Genomic DNA, 20,966 nt, shown 5'->3' on the forward strand with positions numbered 1-20,966 from the left:
GAGAGGTCCGCGAAGCGCTCGTTCCGGTCAACGTCCCGCTTGTAGTGGGTCTCCCATGCATAATCTCGGCCGCCCGTTGAGGATTGAACGGTTCACAGGTACCTGGGGTGGACGGTAAACGAAATACCGTCCACCCGGTCGGTTGATGAAATACCCGTCCTCCCCTGATCGCGGCGAGAGGAAGCCAGCGCCGCCCGCCGGCCAGCTGCGAGGCAGCAAGAGAAGCCATAGAGAGGATCCAGGAACCTCCGCCAGCAGCCGCGCCAGCGAAAGACGCCTCGCAGCTCAGAACCAGCGTCGCCGCGCGGTAAGCCAGGCGGCCTCGCCTCCGCCCGGCGATTGATCCTGGCTGCTCCGAGTAGCCCGGGCAGCGTTGCCGCCGACCGGCCGCTGCTACTGCCGCGCGGCCAGCGAGGTAGGTCGTAGGAGGCGATGCAGCGCACGACGTCGGTGGGGCGCGCGCACATGGCCGAGGTCCAAAGGTTAGCCGCGTGGATTAGGGCCGGTGTGGATATGTTGATGCCGGCCAGTGGAGGGGAAGCCATGACACCATTGCCAAAAGTCCTTTGTGCAAGCCGTGTGGTAGCTTTTTCAGGAATTACAAGTTGGGCATCAATATGATAGTGAATCAGAGCTTCAGATAAATATGGATACTATTGTCTTGGTCTCAAAGATTGAGATTGGTGCAACTGACTGAGAGACATCTTTACGGGTCCAGGGACTCGAAGTCCTCAGCGGGTCCACTTCCTGCTGGAATTTTGGATGGCGGGTCCACTTCCTGCTGAAATTTTGGATGGTCTAAGACCACGTGTGAATGAAACAGGTGCCCTCCTGAGCCATGACTTTCTTCGGACCGTCCAGTCCCACGGTCCCGACTTGTTAGGACCGTTCAGCTAAAGCCTCGGCCTGCGTCCCCGACTAAAGGGACAACCAAGGCCTAAGTCCATATTATGATCCTGATCTAGGACGCCAACAAAACTCCACCACGCACGTGTCACTTTCTCTGACTGATGAGGTCAGGGGGCCGACCGGACCTCGCATACTGGCCGTCCTCGAGGGCAGGTGCTGAGGATAAGGACGGACGCACCAAAATCAACTAGCGTACAGGACCAACCACTACCCCTCACGAAGGATGTGACACAACATCATCACGACGCTGCGGACACGCCTCCATCACAACGGAGTGACGGGGCGCAGCGGCAGGGATGGAGCGTGACTACGGTACCGTACTTATCGTCACACGCTCGCCCCCCGACCGACGGAGCACGATGCACAGGGACAAAATAAGACGGCCACCCCACGACGCAGGACTTGGACGCTGGTCATCGGAAGGCCCCAACTAACAGAGTTGGCGGCCCCGACTGATAGTACTGGCGACTCCGACCGGCAAAGTAAGGAACACTCTCTCTTTCTACCTCACTCTTTCTACCTTCGGTTCCCCTGTGAGACCCCCTTTGGACTATAAAAGGGATAGTCATCCGCCTAAGAAAGACAACCTCGACAGATCTCGATCATACCACATCATCCACTCGTAAGCTTGTGACTTGTGGTCAGTTCTAATAGTGAACTTCTGCCCTTGTAAATATTGTCTGAATTTTTCATTTACCATTAATAGTTGTTTATGCCTCGCCCCAAAAGCTTTACTCAGGAATGCCACTGGTTGTTCTCTTTGCATCAGGACAGCCCCTATCCCACCATCACAAGCATCAGTTTCTACAGTGAAAGGCTCTCTGAAATTTGGTAGTGCCAATACTGGTGTAGTCATCATTGCTGACTTGAGGGCCAGGAAGGCTTGCTCAGCTCTGTCACTCCATTCAAATTGCTTCTTCTGCAGAAGTGGGGTCAATGGTTTGGCTAGTACTCCATAATTTCGCACAAATTTTCAATAGTAGCCAGTGAGGCCCAAGAATCCTCTAACTTCAGTGATTGAGGCTGGTCTGGGCCACTGCAACATGGCTTTTGTCTTAGCTGGATCAGTGGAGACTCCATCTTTTGATATAATATGACCCAAATATTCCAGACTGTGCTGAGCAAATGAGCATTTACTTGGTTTCAGGAATAACTTGTGGGCTCTAAGCACATCAAACACTTTTTGTACATGTTTCTCATGTTCTGCTAATGATGGGCTATATATGAGTATATCATCTAGAAACACCAACACAAACTTCCTGAGAAAAGGGCTCAAAATCTCATTCATGATGCACTGAAATGTAGATGGTGCATTGGTTAGCCCAAAGGGCATCACCTTGAATTGATAGTGACCTTGGTGAGTTTTGAAGGCTGTTTTGAACTCATCTGCCACACACATCCTTACTTGATGATACCCAGGTTTCATATCCAGCTTAGTGAAGAACATAGCTCCTGCTAATTCATCAAGAATTTCCTCAATAATTGGCATTGGAAATCTGTTTTTAATAGTAATGGAATTCAGTCTTCGATAATCTACACAAAATCTCCAACTACCATCCTTCTTTTTTACCAGCAACACCGGGGAGGCAAAGGGACTAGTGCTGTGTATGATCAATCCAGCCTCAAGGAGCTCCTTAACTTGTTTCTCTATCTCAGTTTTGTGTTGGGGGGAGTATCTGTATGGTCTGCAATTAATAGGTGCAGCATCAGGTTGAAGGGGAATAGCGTGGTCATATGCTCTAGCAGGTGGTAGCACCTTAGGATCACTGAATATATCACTGTATTGCTGTAGCAGCCACTGTATAGACTCAGGGATGTCCTGCAACTCCTCAGGTATATGGTTGACTACAGCAAAAGCCCAGATATCATTTCCCTTAGAACTTTTCCACAAATTATCTGTTGTCATAGATCCCAGTGTAACTGGACCAGTCTGAACTCCCTGAATTTCAACCTCCCTTCCTTCATCTATAAGCTTGATATGATTGTGCTCCCAATCACATTGCATAGGACTGTGTATCTTCAACCAATCATACCCAAGTATGGCATCATAAGTTCCCAACTCCAACACCCTCATATCTGTTTTGACAGTGTGTCCCTGACACCACCACTCCAAGTTAGGCACCCTCTTGTCAGTGATCAGCACTTGCTCATTGGCTGACTTCACTTTCTTAGCTGTAGTCTTCTCAGTTGGCAAACCAACAGAAGCTACAAAATTAGAGCTCACAAAAGAATGGGAACTGCCACTGTCTAGTAAAATGAGCATGACCTTATTTTTCACCAGGGACCTGATCTGCATGCAGTCAGCCCCTTCCGTTCCTGCCACAGCATGGAGAGACAGGTGATGGAAATCTTCAGTTAAATCATCCTCTACCTCCAACTGATTCAGGACCTCATCATTCAGATTTTGATCCAGATCATTCACAGCTAAGACATTCAGTTGAGCTTTAGTCCTTTTAGCACAAACCTCCACATGAGCAGGATCAAACTTCTCTCCACAATAGTAACATAGCCCATTAGCTTTCCTGTAGTCTCTGAGTTGTCTTTCTCTCCACAGAGTACCACTTGGTTGTTGAGGTTTATATTCCCCTCTAGTCATGCTGCTCCCAGTTCTGCCAGACAGCCCAGTCTTCTGTAATTTGGACCTGCTTCTGTCCATAATCTTCTGCTGGATTTTGGCCAATAAAAATGCTCTATCCACATCATCAGGCACTTGGGCCTGCACTAGGTATCTTATCTCCTCCTTTAAGCCATTGACAAACTGTGAAGCAAAGAATAATTCCCCATAGCCAGAATTGTGCATGCACACCTGGAACTGCAAAGCCTGAAATGCCACAAAATAATCCTCCACAGAACCAGTTTGCCTCAACTCTAGTAAATCAGTCACAGCCTTCCTGTAATCATGTTTACCAAATTTCTGCTCCACAGCTAACACAAACTCTAACCAAGAATCAGAGTCCTTTTTCTCTTTTTTATAGGCTTGTAACCACTGAGCAGCTGGCTCATCAAAGTGAAGTGCTGCTACTTTAACCCACAAGTGCTGAGGTACATCCATCAACTGAAAGTAATCGACACACTTATCTCTCCACACAACAGGATTATCACCATTAAAGCGAGGGCATAACATCTTAGGCAGAACATTGCGTGGTATGGAATTGCGAGCACCAGAGCGGCTATTCTCACCTTGGTTTCGTGGGCGTGGAGGCTGTCTGCTAGAAGACGACTCCGAGAGAGAAGAATCACTGTCAGAAGACTGACTGCTCTGTTGGTGTTGCTTGCGCAGGTTCAGCCTGGCCACCGCCTGTCCTGTCTCCTCAATCTGCTTAGCCATAATCTGCTGTTCGGCCGCATGCTGATCGACCGCTTGCGTGTTGAGGTCCAACTGAGTTCGGATCTTCTGTTGTGTGAGTCCAATGTCAGTGACGCGAGCAAACAAGATTTCTAGACTATCCAGAATCTGATCGAGTTTGGAGCCCTCCTTCTCGGCTTCCTCTTGCATCGCGTCCAGTATCAGTTTGGTCTGCACGGAAGGTTTAGGCGGAGCCGTGGCTGACTGCACTGCAAATCGATCCAAGGTGGGAAGGAATTACGGGGCCGACCTCACCGTGATGTGTAGATCAGATCAAGTACACCCAACCGAACCCGTTTCTTAGATCAAGATCAACGGGATACAGCAGTAGCAACAGCAGCTCGTACCTGACCAATGAAGAGCCGCGCAATCCAATCGCTCCCGGAATGAGAACGCTCGATGTCCCGCATTGTCGACTGGAATCGGTCTACCGCCACCAAATCGATCTGATACCAATTGTCGAACCCGTGGCCGGACGAGATCGCCGACGTGAGATTGACGCTCGAATCGAATTGGGAGGAAACGAAATGGATCAGAGAACAACTTCTCTATTTCTTTACGAGTTTGTTTTAGTTTCTGTTACATGCCCTCTCTCGATACACCGCCTCAGCTTATAACCCACTCACACCACGGATTGGGCCCACCCAACAGACACGCCTGACTCACACCTCATACTTTACGTATTCTCTATTGTATAACGTCTTCATGTCGACACCGCCGTGACACTTTGGAATCCACACCGTCCGCCGTTCGCACTAGCGTGGATGCGTGTAGGAGGCCGGCGATCTGGCCCGTCAGCGGGTTGAGGAGCTGGACGGCGTAGGTGTCCGTCCGGCACACGAGGAGGTGGTCCCGAGGACGTAGCAGCGGAGGATGTCCGGGATCTCCAGCAGGACGCGCTCGCCGGTGCGGACGTTCAGGAAGCGCCGTACCGGACGTTGAAGGCGTTGGGGAGCATGATCCACCCCCACCGCCGGGGGTGGAACCGCCGGTCCATGGCGCCACGCGCGCGGAGGCTCGCGGAGGACGCGCGCCACGCCCTGCACACCGCGCGGAAGCGGAGGTAGCCGACGACGTCGCTCGAGAGGACGCGCTCGGCGATTAGTCCTGCCGGCCCGGCCGTCAGGTTCGCCCAGTCTCTTCCGCTGAGTTCCTGCGGAGCACTCGACGCCGACGACGCCATGGTTGAGAGCCGATCGTGGCGTTCGACGCTGCCCCCTCCCCCTCCGGCTGCGAGGCCGGAGAGCCTCGCAGATGTTGGATGCAGGCTCGAACAGATTGTTGAGTCACCCGGCACGATCGGGCCGGCATCCATCAGTATTTGATGATGCTTTTGTGTAGGTTGTGACGAGGGACAGAAAATAGAATCCCCGGATCTAGAGAATAAGAGATTTACTGAGTTTAAAAGGAAACTCAAGAATCTACGTGCCACACAATAGCGGCAACCGGATCAACTTTTTCCGAAGAAAAGGGAAAAGGAGGCAACTGTTGAATAGATAAAATTCAGTTGGCACGGATTGGGCCGGGCTTTGGAGTATACCAACGAAAAAGAAGGAGATGGTTAGCGAGGGGGGATGGAGGATTAATCGCAACAGGGTGAACATTGCCTACTCTTATGAGTAGTTTAGATGAACACAAGTTATATTATGCTATTTTTCGTAATGATATAAGTGGATAATTTATATATAGATTTATGAGGTTATTTTAGACTAATCTCTACCCGCAAAAAAAAAAAGACTACTCTCTATAAAGATGCAAGTGCATAATTTTTCTAAAAAATCGAATAGAACCGTTGTCTATAATGTCAATGATTACTGGAGTCTATTAAATTAATATCATGATGTTTTAGCTTTTGCGAAAAATTTATAGGATTTACCTTCTTCTTCTAGCATGTCTGGTAAGGATTAAAATGGAGGCTCCAAAATGGATCTCCAAGTAGACAGAGGAACTCTTTTCCATAAACCAGACTTTGAGTGATGAATGAATCACAATAAAAGAGAGAGGAAGCGTGATGGGTTCAATACGGTGCTCTAGTTTACGCACATAGTGTGATAAAAAGTAAGCAGCATCCTCCTTGTCAAAATTGACTTCAACGACACTTGCACACGCAAGATCACATGCCATAACTTTTAGCTAGTGAGCCACATCGTTGTAGCTGCACACGTACACGGTGTCAGCATCAATGGACGACGATACCGCGGCCGACACCAAGACCGCACGCCTCGTGCCAGTGAACAAGGCCTTCCCCTGCAGCATCGCCAAGCTCGCCATGTCTCGCGAGTCGAGCTTCACCCGGCACACGCTGCACCTCCTGTGATTACAGGGTTCATTGGTCGGGAGAACATGGTAGCAGAGGATCAGCTCGCCGTCGTTGTCCGCCAGGAACATGCGGTTTTTCAGGTAAGCTTGCGCGCCTCGCCCGTGCACGGCGGCCGCCGCCCGCCGCGGCGGATGCTGCTGGCTCGCCGCGGTTCCGACCACCGAGATGTTCTTCGAGTTGACGAGGCAGGTGCGGCCTTGGAACGGCAGCGCCGAGATGATGCCGTCGTGGAACGTGAGGCGCGTCCACAACAGGTCCCCGGGTTTGGCTACGGGACAGGGAGGAGCTCCGGAAGTTGAGCGCGACCATGGAGTCGTCGGCGAGGCCCGCGCCGCGCAGCTCGAGGTTCCTTAGCTGGCGCCGCAGCAGGTCTCCGCTCGAGCCCAGCAGCGAGGCCGCGTGCGGGAGGTCGGCGAGCTGCCCCGTAAGCGGGTTGAGGAGTTGCACGGCGTGGGTGCCCATCCGGCACAGGACGAGGAGGGCCCTCGGCGGTGTGCCCCTGGAGGTAGCAGCTGCGGAGGTCGGGGAGGACCAGGACGACGGGCTCGCCGGTGACGACGTTCAGGAAGAGCCGCCGGGGCAGGCTGGCGAAGGCGCACGGGAGCAGGACCCACCGCCGGGGGTGGAACCGGCGGTCCAGGGCGCCGCGCGCGCGCAGGTGGGCGGAGCCCGCGCGCCACGCCCGGCACACGGCGCGGAAGCGGAGGAGGTCGACGTAGTCGTTGGAGAGGACGCGCTCGGCGATCGCCCCCGCCGGCCCGGCCGTCAGGTTCGACCAGTCTCGCTCGCCGAGCGCTTGCGGGGCAGCCGACGCCATGTTGAAAGTTTCAGCAAGCCTTGCGCGTGACAGACGCTGCGCCGGCGGCGAGGATCGTCGGGCGACGAATACGATCATACGAAGGCTTCGGACTCGGAATCCAAAACCACCACGACTGGGTGCTTTATATAGACTTGTTAACATTGGGATCGGCTACCGCATTGATTAGATTAGGAGAAACCGTATGATATTAACACAAGCCGTGCAAGAGAGAGAGAAAGAGGGGTACGGGGTTATACCTTCGTGCCCTTGCGTCGCGGGCGATGCCGTCATGCCCGCCATGGTCGTGCAGCGCAGGTGCTCGCGGTGGCCGAGGTGAAGGCGTGGATGCTCGCGGTGGCAGAAGATCAGGTCGCGTCCACGGGCTCGGGGTCGAGGCGGAGGCGTGGACGATGGCCGGCGATGGAGCTTCCCGCCGCTACTGCGCGTTCTTTAGATCGGCTAGGGTTGCGATGTCGGTGGGATGGCGGCGGCGACGAACTTCGTGTTTCGTGCCGCTGGCCCCCACCTATCTTTTATAGCGCAGCGCGACGGGAGCCCACCAGCTAGGGACGAGCTGGGGCGCCCCCGATCAGGGCGCGGGGTGAGGAGGCCCATCGGAACCGTTAGGGTCCAATGGTCAACGTGTGATCAAACTAACAAGACTAGGTCAATAATGAGTATGAGTCCGCCTACAACTATGGTTCGTATTTGTAAAAACTGGATTGGATACGGAAAAGAGAAAGAGCGTGATTGGTTACCTGGTTATAGCCCAACCAGGTTCGCGCGATGCGGGCTCCCGACGATTGGTTACCTGGTTGGGCCTCCGAACCAGGCTCGCGCGATGCATACCTCCCCTCCCACCCAGGTCCCCGCGATGCAGAAATGAAACCCGTTTTCCCCGAACCTGGTGGCGGCGATGCGAGGGCGGGCGGGCCGAGGCAGGCGGCGGTGGTCGCGGGTGTCCAGGCGCGCGCTCCCGCCATGGGCTAGGGTTACCGCTCCCCCCCTTTCGCGCCATTTCCATCCTCGCGCCATTTCCATCCTCGCGCGTTCGCGCGTGCGGCAAGGGCTAGGGTTTGCGCGCCGTTCGCCTCCGCTATAAGACACCCCCGACGCCGCCCCCCGCGCGCTGCCATTTCCGCCGCTTGAGCTCCAGGTGAATCTCTCTACTCTCATCCTCTTCTCTCCCTATGGTTGCCGAGATCTGACTTGTTTCCTCCCTATCCTCTCTGTAGCTGCGATTGCTGGGCGAATCTCTGTTCGTCGAGGCAAGTATTCCCTCCTCAATCGCCGAGATGTGGCGTTCCCTCTTCGATCTGTCCCCCCCCTCTGTATCTATCTTCCCCTCTCCTTCCTTCGATTTGTGTAAGCTAATCCCTGTTTTGGTTGCAGCATCGCAGATCTGTGCTCCCTGTCTTCCCCCTTTCGATCTGTGTGTGTGCTCTTTGCCTGGTTGCTGCAAGGTGTCTGGTACCCCTTCCTCTGCAACTGTGATTCTTTGTGCTAGCTACTTATCTGAGCTATGTGCATGTGGCCGTGATGTTTAGTTCTATATGCTTGTTTACTTTTGCTACATATCTGAGTTATGTGCTTGTGGATGTGATGTTTAATGCTATATGCTTGTTTCCTATTGCTTCTTATCTGAGCTATGTCCCTGTGGCTGTGATGTTTAGAGGTATATGCTTCTTTGCTACTACTTAACTGAGTTATCTGTTGTGGCTATCTTGTTTACTGTTACTTATCTGAGCTCTATTCCCTTTGAGTCTTGCCTATGATGACTTTAGGTTTGATTATTTACAGTCCTATTTAACTGAGCTATGTGCTATGTGTCTGTGATGTTTAGTGCATAAACTGAGCCGTGTGCCCTTGCCTATGATGCCTATGATGATGAGTGTTTTAGCTGAGCAGTGTGCTGTTGTCTATGATGTAGAGTTACTATACTGTGCTAAGTGTTGTTACATGTTATTTGCTTATAGATGGATAATAGAGAAATGAGGCGCAAGCTTATCATTCAGGCTGCTGCTTTAATAGCTGCCATTCATGCATTCATGTTTAGTCGGTTCTTGTGTGGCCAACAGTCTCGCCCTAGTATTAGTTATGCACCTCTTAGTGCCATGGACGAGGAGAGGAGGAGGAACTTGAACTTGATTTATAACTGCAATGATGTGGAGTGTGTAAACATGCTTCGCATGAGAAGAGCACCCTTTTTTCAGCTTTGTAACCTGCTTAGAGAGAGACACCTACTTAGGGATAGCCTACATAGTTGTGTAGAAGAACAAGTTGCAATGTTTCTCCATGTTGTGGGACATAACCAGCGATTTAGAGTCATCCACCAAAATTGGAGAAGGTCTGTAGAGACTGTTAGCAGATATTTTAAAGAGGTTTTGTATGCAATTGGGGAACTAAGAGAAGAGATGATTAAGCCTCCCACCAATGCTACTCCACTTAAGATCAGGAACAGCCATAGGTGGTATCCATATTTTAAGGTATATAACATATTTATTTACATATAACAAATCAATGGTTGTTATCTCAACTAATCCAAACAACAACTGAGTTTGTAGGACTGTATTGGGGCAATAGATGGCACCCATATCCTGGCTAAGGTGCCACAAAGAATTCAAGCTGCATTTAGGGGAAGAAAACATCAAACAACTCAAAATGTACTTGCTGCAGTTGATTTCGATTTAAAGTTCACCTATGTCCTAGCTGGCTGGGAGGGGTCTGCACATGATGCCACCATCCTTGCTGATGCTCTAGAGAGGCAGGATGGGTTAGTTGTCCCACAAGGTATAATATGAAGTCATATTAATTAAAATGACACAACTAATACAATAGTACTAATACTTATATTATTTTTAGGTAAATTCTATCTAGTTGATGCTGGTTATGCATGCCGCCCTGGATTCCTTCCTCCCTTCAGAGGCACTAGGTACCATCTCAATGAATATGGTGGTAGAAACTATCCAACCAATGCAAGGGAATTGTTCAACCTCAGGCATTCAAGCTTAAGAGTCACAGTTGAGAGGGCTTTTGGGGCAATAAAAAATAGGTTTAGGATCCTGGACAACAAACCCTTTCACCCCTTCAAGACACAAGTGAAATTGGTGCTAACATGCTGCATTTTACATAATTGGATCCTGAACTATGGTGTAGATGAAGTGGTTCCCCTTGAGGAGGCTTGGGCTCCTAATAGCATTGGTTCCAATGTTGGTGGTGTTCAAGTAGAAGATAATAGTGACTGGGCATCTATTAGGGATGAAATAGCTAATCTCATGTGGGCTAACAGGGGGCACTGTCATATATGAAGACATGGATTTGTGTCGTATGTGTACTGTAATAATACTGCTATGGTGTTTATTATTTGTATCTTTTCTGAGGCAATGGCACATTGCTATAATGTTGTTTGTACTTTGTTCTGAGGCAATGGCACACTGCCATGATGTTTCATTTTTACTTGTTTTGAGGCAATGGCACACTGCTATGATGTTTCTTTTTTACTTGTTCTGAGGCAATTAGCACACTGCTATGATGTTGTTTCTTTTTACTTGTTCTGAGGTAATTGGCAGACTGTTGTGATGTCTTTTTTCTGTACATCTTCTAAGCCACATGCAGACTACTATGATGCTGGTTTTTTTACATGATTCTAGCCACAGGGACACTGCTGTGATGTTTATACATGATTTTGTATATGATCTGAGCCACATGCACACTGCTATGATGTTGTTTTTTACAATAACTGAGGCAATATATATATGCTATGATGTTGTTTTGTTTATAATAACTGAGGCAATAGATATATGCTATGATGTTGTTTTGTTTATAATAACTGAGGCAATAGATATATGCTATGATGTTGTTTTGTTTATAATAACTGAGGCAATAGATATATGCTATGATGTTTGTCTTATATACTGTTGTCAAATATTGGTACTAGGGCATGGATGTTCAAGAGGAAAGAGAGTTTATGGAGCTGTATGGTAGCTATTCCAATGCCCTAGTTGTTGCTAATTCTGCTCCTAATCCTTCTGGTGGTCCTGCCCCTCCTCCTGCTGTTGTTGCCCCTGCTGTTGCCCCTCCTCCTCGTGCTGCCCCTCGAGCCAGGCAGCAAAGGAATTCTATGAGGTGGACTAGTGTCACATCCTCCTTTATCTTGCGCCGGTTCTGTGAACTCATTTCCACTGGGGTTAGAACAGATAAGGGGTTCAAGGAGGTTCACTTGAACAAAGTTGCTAGGGACCTTCAGGAGTTCACAGGGAACAATGTAACCTCTACTCAAGTGTATAACCACTTGCGCACATGGAGGAAAAAATGGATAAGAGTGACCAAGCTGAGAGAGCTTAGTGGAGCTTTATGGGATGAGGAGACCTTCATGATTTCCTTGGAGGATGAGCACTATAATGGTCATGTAAAGGTGTTAGCCATAGTGCATATCATTTTCACCTTCTTCTCTTAAATATTAGCTAATTTCTAAAATTGCATTGCATTTTAGGCTCACCCTGAAGATGCTGACCTTCTGAACAAGCCAATAGAGAACTACCAGCAAATGGAGATCATATTTGACAATGGCTGTGCCACAGGCAAGTTTGCCATGGGTTCTAGCCAGCCTTTGGGTTCTCCATCTGACTGGGCTGAGAGTTCTCAAAAAATTGATGAGCCTGCCAAAGAGTTTGAGGAGGTAGCTAAGCAGGATGCTGGGGGCAGTAGCAGCAAGCACCAGGAGGCTAGTAGCAAGCAGCAAGAGCCTAATGGCAGTGGAGTGGGCAGCAAGAGGAAGAGGGCAATGCTCTCTGATGAGGATATCACTGTCCTGTCTGGGATGACAACTGCTGTGAACAATGTGGCTGATGCTATCAGAGAAACAAAGACTGAAGTTGTCCCTGCTGACCTCTACTCTGCTGTGATGTTTGTCCCTGGCTTCACTGATGAAGCTCTGATTGTGGCCTACTCCCATCTGGCAGACAACAATGCTCTTGGGGCTGCATACCTGCTAATGTCTGATGCTCATCGTGTGCTGTGGCTGAGAACCTTCTTAGCTAAGCACTACTACAACAACAACAACTAGTATCTGATAGTTTTCTTATTGCTGGTTGATCCTTTGTCCAGTAGGACCTCCTTTTGCTAACCTATTTTGTGCAGAGGTACTGACCCTGCATTCTTTTGTGCAGCTGGTCACATCTTTCCATTTCTTCTATGTGGTTGATGTGATCCTGCTATAACTAGATAGAGACTCATATATATAGTAACAAGTCTCTATCCTCTTACTATGATGTAGTGAATGTATTGGATCAACCACTTTGATGTTGGACTCTAATCTGAGCATATATCTATTGCCAATGATGTATTGTTATTCGAGTTATGCTATTGTATTGAACTATACCTAAACTGAGATCTATCTATTGCCAATGATGTTATTATTTTGTTGATGCTGCACATTCTGAGGTGTATAGCTATTGCCAATGATGTTCTATGATGTACTTCATACTTCTTTTCTTCTATTTTCCTATCTGTCACCTGCTAATTGATTCATTTTTTGTCATGTGAGGTTGCTGGATCCTCACTCTCAACTGAGGCTGATGGCATCTGCTATGATGATGAGTTTGCTATTTTTGTTGCCCTACTATGTAAAGGCATGCTCTACTCTTGTGCTTACTTATCTGTTGATTGAATCCTCACTGTAAATTGAGGCTGATGGCATAATGCTATGATGATGGATGCTTTTCTGTTGTGTTCTCTTGTCTTCACCCGTGGTCTGTTGTGTTTTGCTGGACAATGCTTCTATATGTGGTCTGATTGGTTACCTGATTACTCAATTTCACAGTTCCTATTCCTATTGATTTTAACTCAATATGTTTAAGTCTGAGCACATGCCATCAGCCAATGATGCTTCTTTTATACATATTGCTCCCCAGTGTGTGTAATGGACATTTTTTTTACTAAATTTCTCAGATTTAGCTTGTCATTAATTAACTGATTTGGGCACCTAGTTATTTCTTCTCAGTTATTGTTGATTTTAACTGAATATAACTAAGACCGAGCATATGCCATCAGCCAATGATGCCTCTGTGATACAAATTGCTTCCAGTGTGTGTGCGCTATGGTGGTAACCTCACCACTGCCTGATTGTGATCATGGTGTTCAACCTTGTGTGCTTCGGGTGCTGGTAACCTCACCATCACCTGGTTCTGGTGATGGGATTTACGTGCGATGCAGGCAACCAATCACCGTTCTTGCATCTAGTTTTTTGAATCTGGGATGCAACCAGGTAACCAATCATCGTCTCTGCTCATCCAGTTCGGTGGGAACCAGACAACCAATCAACCCAGGTTGCATGCCTTAAACCTGGTTGAAGGGAACCTGGTTCCTTGGTGCCACCCAGGCTAGTGGCAACCAGGTAACCAATCACGCCCAAAGTGTTTCCATTGCCGGTTGCTCTGTCCACGGTGTATCCGCCATTGTTGTTGTCGCCCTGCTGTTCAGATCCTGGGCCGCCGCAGCGCGGAGCCGTTCGTATATAACTCGTAACGGGCCTTGGGCCCCCAAAATCACTTTTATTTTCTGTCCTGAGCTGCTGACAGAGTGATCAGCAATGATTGGCGCGACTCGATAAATCCACAGTCCTTGTAGGACCCCGTCTCGTCGCCTCATTCGTCATCCGACCTCCCCCACCACGGCCGCTGCAGTCAGCAGACCTGCAGCGTCAGCTGATGGCCCGACTGCCACTCCCACGCCCAGCTATGCTCCCTCTCCTCCTCCTCGCCGTGCTCTCGGTCACAGCGGCGGCGGCCTCCTCGCGCCCCCACCCACTCGACCCGCTCACCCCCGCGGAGATCACGGCCGTGCGCGCCGCGGTGCTCGCCTCCCCGCTGGTCCCCGCCCGCCCGCTCACCTTCCACTACGTCGGCCTCGACGAGCCCGACAAGCCCGACGTCCTCGCCTACGCCTACGGCGGCGGCACCGCCAGGCGCCGCGCGCGCCGTCAGCCCCTCCAGCGGCGCGCCCTCGTGATCGCCCGCGCGGGGGGGCAATCCCACGAACTCCGCGTGGAGGTCGCCCGCAACGGCTCCTCCTCCGCCGCCGCCACCGTGCTCTCCCACGCCGTGCACCGCGGCGCGGGCTTCCCGACGCTCACGCTCGAGGAGCAGTTCGCGGCGGTGGCGCTTCCGCCGGCGTACCCGCCGTTCGTGGACTCCGTGCGCCGCCGCGGGGTGGACATGGGCGACGTGCTCTGCGCGGTGTTCCCCGTCGGCTGGTTCGGCGACGCCGGGGCGCCGCGGCGGGTGGCCAAGATGCTGTGCTTCGTGGCCGGCGCCACGGCCAACTTCTACGCGCGGCCAATCGAGGGCGTCACCATGGTGGTGGACCTCGACCGGATGGCCATCGTCGGGTACAGGGACCGGGTGGCGTACCCCGTGCCCAAGGCCGAGGGCACCGACTACCGCGCGGGCAAGACCGGGCCGCCGCTCGCCGGACCCCAGCCGGCGCCCGGCGTCGTCGTGCAGCCGGAGGGCAGGGGATTCCACATTGACGGCAACATCGTCAGGTACGCGATCGACTTGCAACAGGAGAACGCTACAAACGTTGCTCTGTTACCTTGCGAAGCAAAAAAAAAATGTTGTGTTTTATAACTTTATTATGATCATCGATCCATGACAAGTCCCCATTAGATGCATGTCTGTCCCAGGACCGCGATTGTTCGTTCAGCCTCATTATTTCTGAAGAAGCTGACAGGTTCATTCAGCTAACACAACACTGACAGGCCTGGAAAGATTGCTAATTGCACAGCGGGCGTTGTTAGTTCCATCCATATGAAGTGCCAGGAAAGTGTGCTTGCTTTCATCATTTTCGAGCATATCGACGACTAAAGAAGTGCAAATGCTCAAGTTTTAGTCTTCTAGAACAGTTTTAGAACAAGTTTCATTCATCTCAGAGAATCCATATCCATTTTTTTAAGAAACAAATCCATATCCATTAACTCGCAATCTGGCTTCCCTAGTGCACACGTGATTTGGTCTGACATTTGACGATTCAAAATTCCGTCAGTGCACGTGCTTCAATGTTCAAACACTGCCTGCGTATCTTTTCTAAAAAAACACTGCCTGCATACGTGAGTTTATGTATGCTTCATGTGGATAGCAGCTTGTCCAAGTGTAGCATCGCTTCTGCAGTTCTGCACCGGATTTCTGAAATGTGATCCGCAGAATTTGATAAGGGCTTGGTACTTGGTAGTAGCGTTTGGATTGCATGCTGTCCACGGTGACGACAAGGACCACTACAGCATTCAATTGTGGTAGAGAAATAAGAGCACATCGACTAGGGCCCAACTATTGCTTTTTTTTACTAATATATATAGAAAGAAAAAAGACCTGCAACAATTATTTTGGTGGGCCTGAGAGTCCCCCGGTCTCCATCAATGATCTTATCTTTATTTTCAACTAGTATTTGTTTAAACAGGTCTCCATCAAAGATTATAGCTACTAGCAAGGTGGCCCGCGCGTGCTGTTCGTTCGTTGATATAGTAATAATTAAGATTATTAATAATATTGTATTTGTGGTTTTACAGCCTAGATCAACATATGCATCAAAAGATAGGGTGCGTACCCACCCTAAAACGTTTAAAAAATTCTCTTGATTGAAAAGGTGATCCTACCAGATGGAGTATAGTTAAGTCTGTCTAGGAATATTGGAATGCTCGTTCACAACACTATGTCTAATTCTCAGCACAACCGGCTCGTTACTTACACCCATTGATTTGAGTATTTTGTCTAAATCCTCCAAATTATATATTTATTCTCAAAACAAACACAAGGCATTGCTATAGCCTATAGCCAATAATGGCATTATTTAGATGAAATCCGTTATGTTAACGGAAGACGTGTGGCTCATCGTACCATTTGACAGTAACTCCTTGCTGTCACCCATCAAAAACCTCGAAAGATTATAAGCACATAAAAAGCAACAATTTTATCATTTCATCTCTCAAATACATCATACAGCTCCAAACTCCAAACTCCAGCACCATAAAACTCTTCATTTACATTTTCATACCCTAGAATATATTAGAATAAATACTGCCCAACTAATGTTCATGGAAAAAATAGCTATCAACTAATAGATGTGTTCCAAACTCCAAATCGGTCTCAACTGTTAAGCATTACATAGTGTACAAAACGATCTCGGGAATGTACCAACCATCCTGCATATTAAATCTTATAGCTTTTCTTTTATCTAAATGTATGGTGGGAACCTAGACACGATTTATTTGGCTAGCATAAAACTTTATTCATCTAAAAACCTCTCATTTGACACACAATAATTTAAGTGTTTTCCCATCACCACTTGACACCGAAAAGCATGAACATATTCACAATTCTATAGATCACATAAGAAATGCTAGCCATGCTGCAAAGTAAACAATTTGAAATTCGATTTAAAAGAAATGGATAATGGATCTTGCCATGTCCACTTTGTCATGTTTATTTACATGATGCAAGTTATAGCATAAGAGCAAAAAAATTTTACATTGATTTGCACATATTTTGCATTCACTAATAGTGATAATTTCAAATTGACTCCATACCCAACTGATTCCTTTATGATTGAATTTTCTTTCAGACATAAAGTGTCATGTATTTATTATTACTGTTACATCTTGCATTAGTACAAAGAATGCATTATGGTTTCTACGAGGAATAGCACTGTATCTTGCAACAGAATACTGTGCTGAAAAGAACAGGGAACCAGTATGTTGTCCATGACCATGAGCATATAAAGAGACCATCCTAGAACGAGTTCTTGGTACTAAAAAAACACATTTCTCTCTCTGTCAACTACAGCAGTTCACCTTCTTAATACCAGCTGGATACTTGAATGCCAAGAAAATCAAGTCGTCACAAATGCAGACATACATATATGCTGAAACTACAGTAAAAAGATGTAATAGAAATTATCAGGGTACCAGATTTTAAACGATTACTAAACCATTTAATAGATGCTACCACCATTTACTTCATAAGAATACTATAGTGCTAATATTTGACTTGGGTTAATGGTGAACTATCACTGTACTGGACAGGTAGAAGTAAGCACTTTAGTCTTCTTTATACTCTTAAAAAGAAGAATAAAGTGCTTACTTCTAGTTTATCGAGATCACTACCACTGGGATTTTATCGAGATCACTTCCACTATCAAAAGCACCGCACTGGACTACCTCTCCTCCTCACGTATATCCCGGCAACGATGGCCACCGGCGCGATGACGGCGAGCACCTGCGGAGAAAGCCAGCGAGGTTCTTGAATCCAGGTGAAACGCAAGCACATACCTCGTCGACGAATCCAGGTGAAATGCAGGCACATACCTCGTCGTCGTCGATTCACGCGCGCAGGCGACGCACCGGCATGGCCCAGACGGGCACGGTGTCCTTGAGCGGGTACCGGAGACGAACCGGTGGAAGGGCTCGATGGCGTTGAGCGCGCCGTCGAGGGCGACGAGGAGGGCCAGCACGACCCAGTCGAGCAGGTGCAGCCTCGCGACCCTGGTCCCGTGGGTCTTCAGGTAGAGGCGCGGCGCTCTCGGACGGGCGGCAGCCACCGCCGCCGCCGCCGCCGGCGGCATCGGGCTGCGGGACAGCCGACGGAGGAAAGAGACGACGGGGACGAGATCTAAATCAGCCTCGCCGCCGCCTGCTGCTCGCGCGCCTTGGGCGCGCTCAGGTCTTGGCGGTCGTCGTCCTCCTTGAAAAGGTCCTCCCTGTAGCGCTTCCGCATGTAGGCGTCGCCGGCGCTGGGGTCCTGTTGCGGGAGGAGGTGGTGGTGGTAGCCCATCATGGCGGACATGTCGTGCGGCGCGGGGGCCGCCTGGTGGTGGTGCGGGTGGAGCGCGAGCGCCGGGAACGGCGCGGCGCGGGTAGGGTTAGCGGCGGCGGAGGCTCTCCCGAGCGGATGGAGATGTTGAGCAAGGAGTAGTTGGCCGGGATGGTTCCGGTGCCGGTGGCCGCGAGGATGGCGGGCTCCGCCTGCTGCAGCAGCCACTCGATGGTCTCGCCGTCGGACTTGTGGCCGAGCTCGCGGGGCGCCGCCTCGCTGGGCTAGGCAGGGAGCGGCGGTGCGGATGGATGGGGAGGAAAAGGGTGGCGTGCAGAAGGAAAGGGTTGGGATTGAGGAGCCGTGATTTTTGCGAGATTCGGGAAAGACGAACGCGGGTACGCGCGGGCGGGTAAGCCATCGCGGGCGGTGCCAAAAACATTTGGTTTTTGGCCGAATCATTTTGGACTGATCGATATTCACGGGTCAGCACTCCGTCAGGCCGATCCCGCAGGTATCAGGTGAGGTAGGTGTGGTTAATTTTCGTTGGTAAAACGGGCTACCAAAAGTTTTCGATCGTAGATTATATTAAAAAAATTTATACGTATACTAAGTAATGTATGTAAAGTCGCGTTTGGTTGGAGAGAACGAGGTGGGATAGAATGGCTCCATACAAAGTGGAATGGCTCCAGCTAATTGTTTGGCTGGAGGGATGGAGCCATGGTTCGAGGGACGGAACTATTATGTCCCTTGTTTGGTTGGAGAACGAGAACGAGGATATATTTATGGTCATCCACTTCTCTCTTTTTGGTGAGTTTACCACCAGTGCACAACAACCATAATATAAATAGAACAATAGCATATATTATAGTTACATATATATATATAATTAAGAGATCATGTAAAGTGATGTTACATATTTGTCTTGGAATGTACTTTCAAAATATTTTTTATATTTTTCAACTTTTTGTTAAAAAATGGTGAAATCTTGCACGAGAGATCGAAAACGTTAGAGACAAAACAACATGAAAATTGACGTGAGAGTGAATCCGTGATCCCACATTCCAAACAGAAAGCAAATTTGGTGCCACGTTCTCAAATGTTTGGCTAATTCTGCTGCCACTGCAGGTGGGCCAACTGGGAGTTCCACGTGGGCTTCGACATGCGCGCCGGGACGGTCATCTCGCTGGCCTCGCTCCACGACGCCGACGCCGGCGCGCGGCGGCGGGTGCTCTACCGCGGCTTCGTCTCGGAGGTCTTCGTGCCGTACATGGACCCCGTGGAGGAGTGGTACTACCGCACGTTCCTGGACGCCGGCGAGTACGGCCTGGGCCTCTGGGCGTTCCCCCTCCAGCCCGGCGCCGACTGCCCCGCCAACGCCGCGTACTTCGACGGGTCCTACGCCGGCCAGGACGGCAAGCCTGTCGGCGGCGAGAACAGGATCTGCGTGTTCGAGCGGTACGCCGGCGACGTCGCCTGGCGCCACACCGAGGCCGGGTTCCCGGACAGATTGGTGAGCACGACGCAGGGAGCAGCAGTGGAATCTGAAGTGTGAGGCTTTGTTTTGACGCGATTGATTCCCGGTGCAGATCACGGAGGTCCGGCCTGACGTGACCCTGGTGGTGAGGATGGTGGTGTCGCCCGGCAACTACGACTACATCTTGGACTGGGAGTTCAAGACCAGCGGCTCCATCAAATTCGTGGTACCAATTTATCTTGCCTCGCTGAAGCAACTCTGCATCGACTGCTTGTTTCTGATGGATCAGCTCAAATTGGTCGATGCGCCTGCGCAGGTTTCTCTCACCGGCCTCTTGGAGGTGAAGGGGACGCCGTACACGCACGCCGACGAGATCACGGCGGACGCGCACGGCACGCTGGTCTCCGAGAACACGCTCGCCATCTACCACGACCACTACGTCACGTACCACCTGGACCTCGACGTCGACGGCACCAGCAACTCCTTCGTCAAGAACGTCATCACTACCAGGCGCAACACGGGGAGCCCGGCCACAGGCGGCGCCGACACGCCGAGGCGGAGCTACTGGACGGTGCGGCGCGAGGTGGCCGAGACCGAGGCGGACGGGCAGGTGGACGTCGGCGCCGGGCCCGCCGACCTGCTGTTCGTGAACCCGGGCAAGAAGACCCGGCTGGGCAACGAAGTCGGGTACCGGCTCATCCCGGCCGGCGCGACGGCGGCGTCCGTGCTGGCCGACGACGACTTCCCGCAGCGGCGGGCGAGCTACACCAAGAAGCAGGTGTGGGTGACGCCGTACAGCAAGTCGGAGAAGTGGGCGGCCGGGCTGTACGCGGACCAGAGCACCGGCGACGACGGCCTGGCAGCGTGGAGCGGGAGGAACAGGGGGATCAGGGACGAGGACATCGTGCTGTGGTACACGCTGGGGCTCCACCACATCCCTTACCAGGAGGACTTCCCGGTGATGCCGACGCTCAGCGGCGGGTTCGAGCTCCGGCCGTCCAACTTCTTCGAGAGGAACCCGATCCTCAGGGCCAGGCCGGCGAGCATGCCCGGCCACTCGGCGAACTGCTCGTGCGATGCCAGGTGATGTATTTGCTGGAAAAAAAAACTCAATTGATCTGAGCCGAAAGAAGTATTTGCTGGCAACATTGCGCCAATCCATCCAACTCCCAGACGCTCAAGATCTCTCGTAAGAAAGACCAAGATGAGATTGTATCAGTTTATTCAACATCTGCGCATAAAAAACATATGAACATGAGTATATTATTCCAAGTACAGAAGTGTAGCCGATCCAGTAATTTTGGTGAGACAGA

The 20,966-nt window shown here is 50.4% G+C and overlaps 4 protein-coding genes across 4 annotated transcripts; 2 read left to right on the plus strand and 2 right to left on the minus strand.

Annotated features, from left to right (window-relative positions):
• Positions 1-2,141: 2,141 nt before the first annotated feature.
• Positions 2,142-4,405, minus strand: LOC112881287. The gene is made up of 2 exons (XM_025945962.1): positions 2,315-4,405; positions 2,142-2,168 (listed from the first exon to the last, which is right to left on the minus strand). The coding sequence occupies exons 1-2, from the start codon at positions 4,403-4,405 to the stop codon at positions 2,142-2,144; spliced, it is 2,118 nt and encodes a 705-aa protein (XP_025801747.1).
• Positions 4,406-11,314: 6,909 nt separating this feature from the next.
• On the plus strand, positions 11,315-12,439 carry LOC112881288. The gene is made up of 2 exons (XM_025945963.1): positions 11,315-11,788; positions 11,867-12,439. The coding sequence occupies exons 1-2, from the start codon at positions 11,315-11,317 to the stop codon at positions 12,437-12,439; spliced, it is 1,047 nt and encodes a 348-aa protein (XP_025801748.1).
• Positions 12,440-14,029: 1,590 nt separating this feature from the next.
• LOC112882601 (primary amine oxidase 1-like) lies at positions 14,030-20,928 on the plus strand. Its single transcript, XM_025947690.1, has 4 exons — positions 14,030-14,917; positions 19,305-19,689; positions 19,766-19,879; positions 19,970-20,928. Exons 1-4 carry the CDS (start codon positions 14,082-14,084, stop codon positions 20,738-20,740), a joined length of 2,106 nt encoding a protein of 701 aa, XP_025803475.1. The 5' UTR covers positions 14,030-14,081; the 3' UTR covers positions 20,741-20,928.
• Positions 16,324-18,025, minus strand: LOC112882602. Its single transcript, XM_025947691.1, has 2 exons — positions 17,732-18,025; positions 16,324-17,642 (listed from the first exon to the last, which is right to left on the minus strand). The coding sequence occupies exons 1-2, from the start codon at positions 17,986-17,988 to the stop codon at positions 17,594-17,596; spliced, it is 306 nt and encodes a 101-aa protein (XP_025803476.1). The 5' UTR covers positions 17,989-18,025; the 3' UTR covers positions 16,324-17,593.
• Positions 20,929-20,966: the final 38 nt, after the last annotated feature.

This window comes from Panicum hallii, chromosome 2 (genome assembly GCF_002211085.1).
Source record: "Panicum hallii strain FIL2 chromosome 2, PHallii_v3.1, whole genome shotgun sequence".
NCBI lineage: Eukaryota > Viridiplantae > Streptophyta > Magnoliopsida > Poales > Poaceae > Panicum > Panicum hallii.

Bases quoted from the DNA above. Each gene is read 5' to 3' on its own strand.
- LOC112881287 (XM_025945962.1), bottom strand. From the start codon at position 4,405: ATGCAAGAGGAAGCCGAGAAGGAGGGCTCCAAACTCGATCAGATTCTG. The intron at 2,169-2,314 runs GTAAGGATGTGT...CCCTTTTCTCAG, and splicing joins TGAAACCTGGGTATCATCAA to GAAGTTTGTGTTGGTGTTTC.
- LOC112881288 (XM_025945963.1), top strand. From the start codon at position 11,315: ATGGATGTTCAAGAGGAAAGAGAGTTTATGGAGCTGTATGGTAGCTAT. The intron at 11,789-11,866 runs GTGTTAGCCATA...ATTGCATTTTAG, and splicing joins ACTATAATGGTCATGTAAAG to GCTCACCCTGAAGATGCTGA.
- LOC112882601 (XM_025947690.1), top strand. From the start codon at position 14,082: ATGGCCCGACTGCCACTCCCACGCCCAGCTATGCTCCCTCTCCTCCTC. The intron at 14,918-19,304 runs GTACGCGATCGA...CTGCCACTGCAG, and splicing joins ATTGACGGCAACATCGTCAG to GTGGGCCAACTGGGAGTTCC. The intron at 19,690-19,765 runs GTGAGCACGACG...TTCCCGGTGCAG, and splicing joins CCGGGTTCCCGGACAGATTG to ATCACGGAGGTCCGGCCTGA.
- LOC112882602 (XM_025947691.1), bottom strand. From the start codon at position 17,988: ATGCCGCCGGCGGCGGCGGCGGCGGTGGCTGCCGCCCGTCCGAGAGCG. The intron at 17,643-17,731 runs GTATGTGCCTGC...CTTTCTCCGCAG, and splicing joins CGTGAATCGACGACGACGAG to GTGCTCGCCGTCATCGCGCC.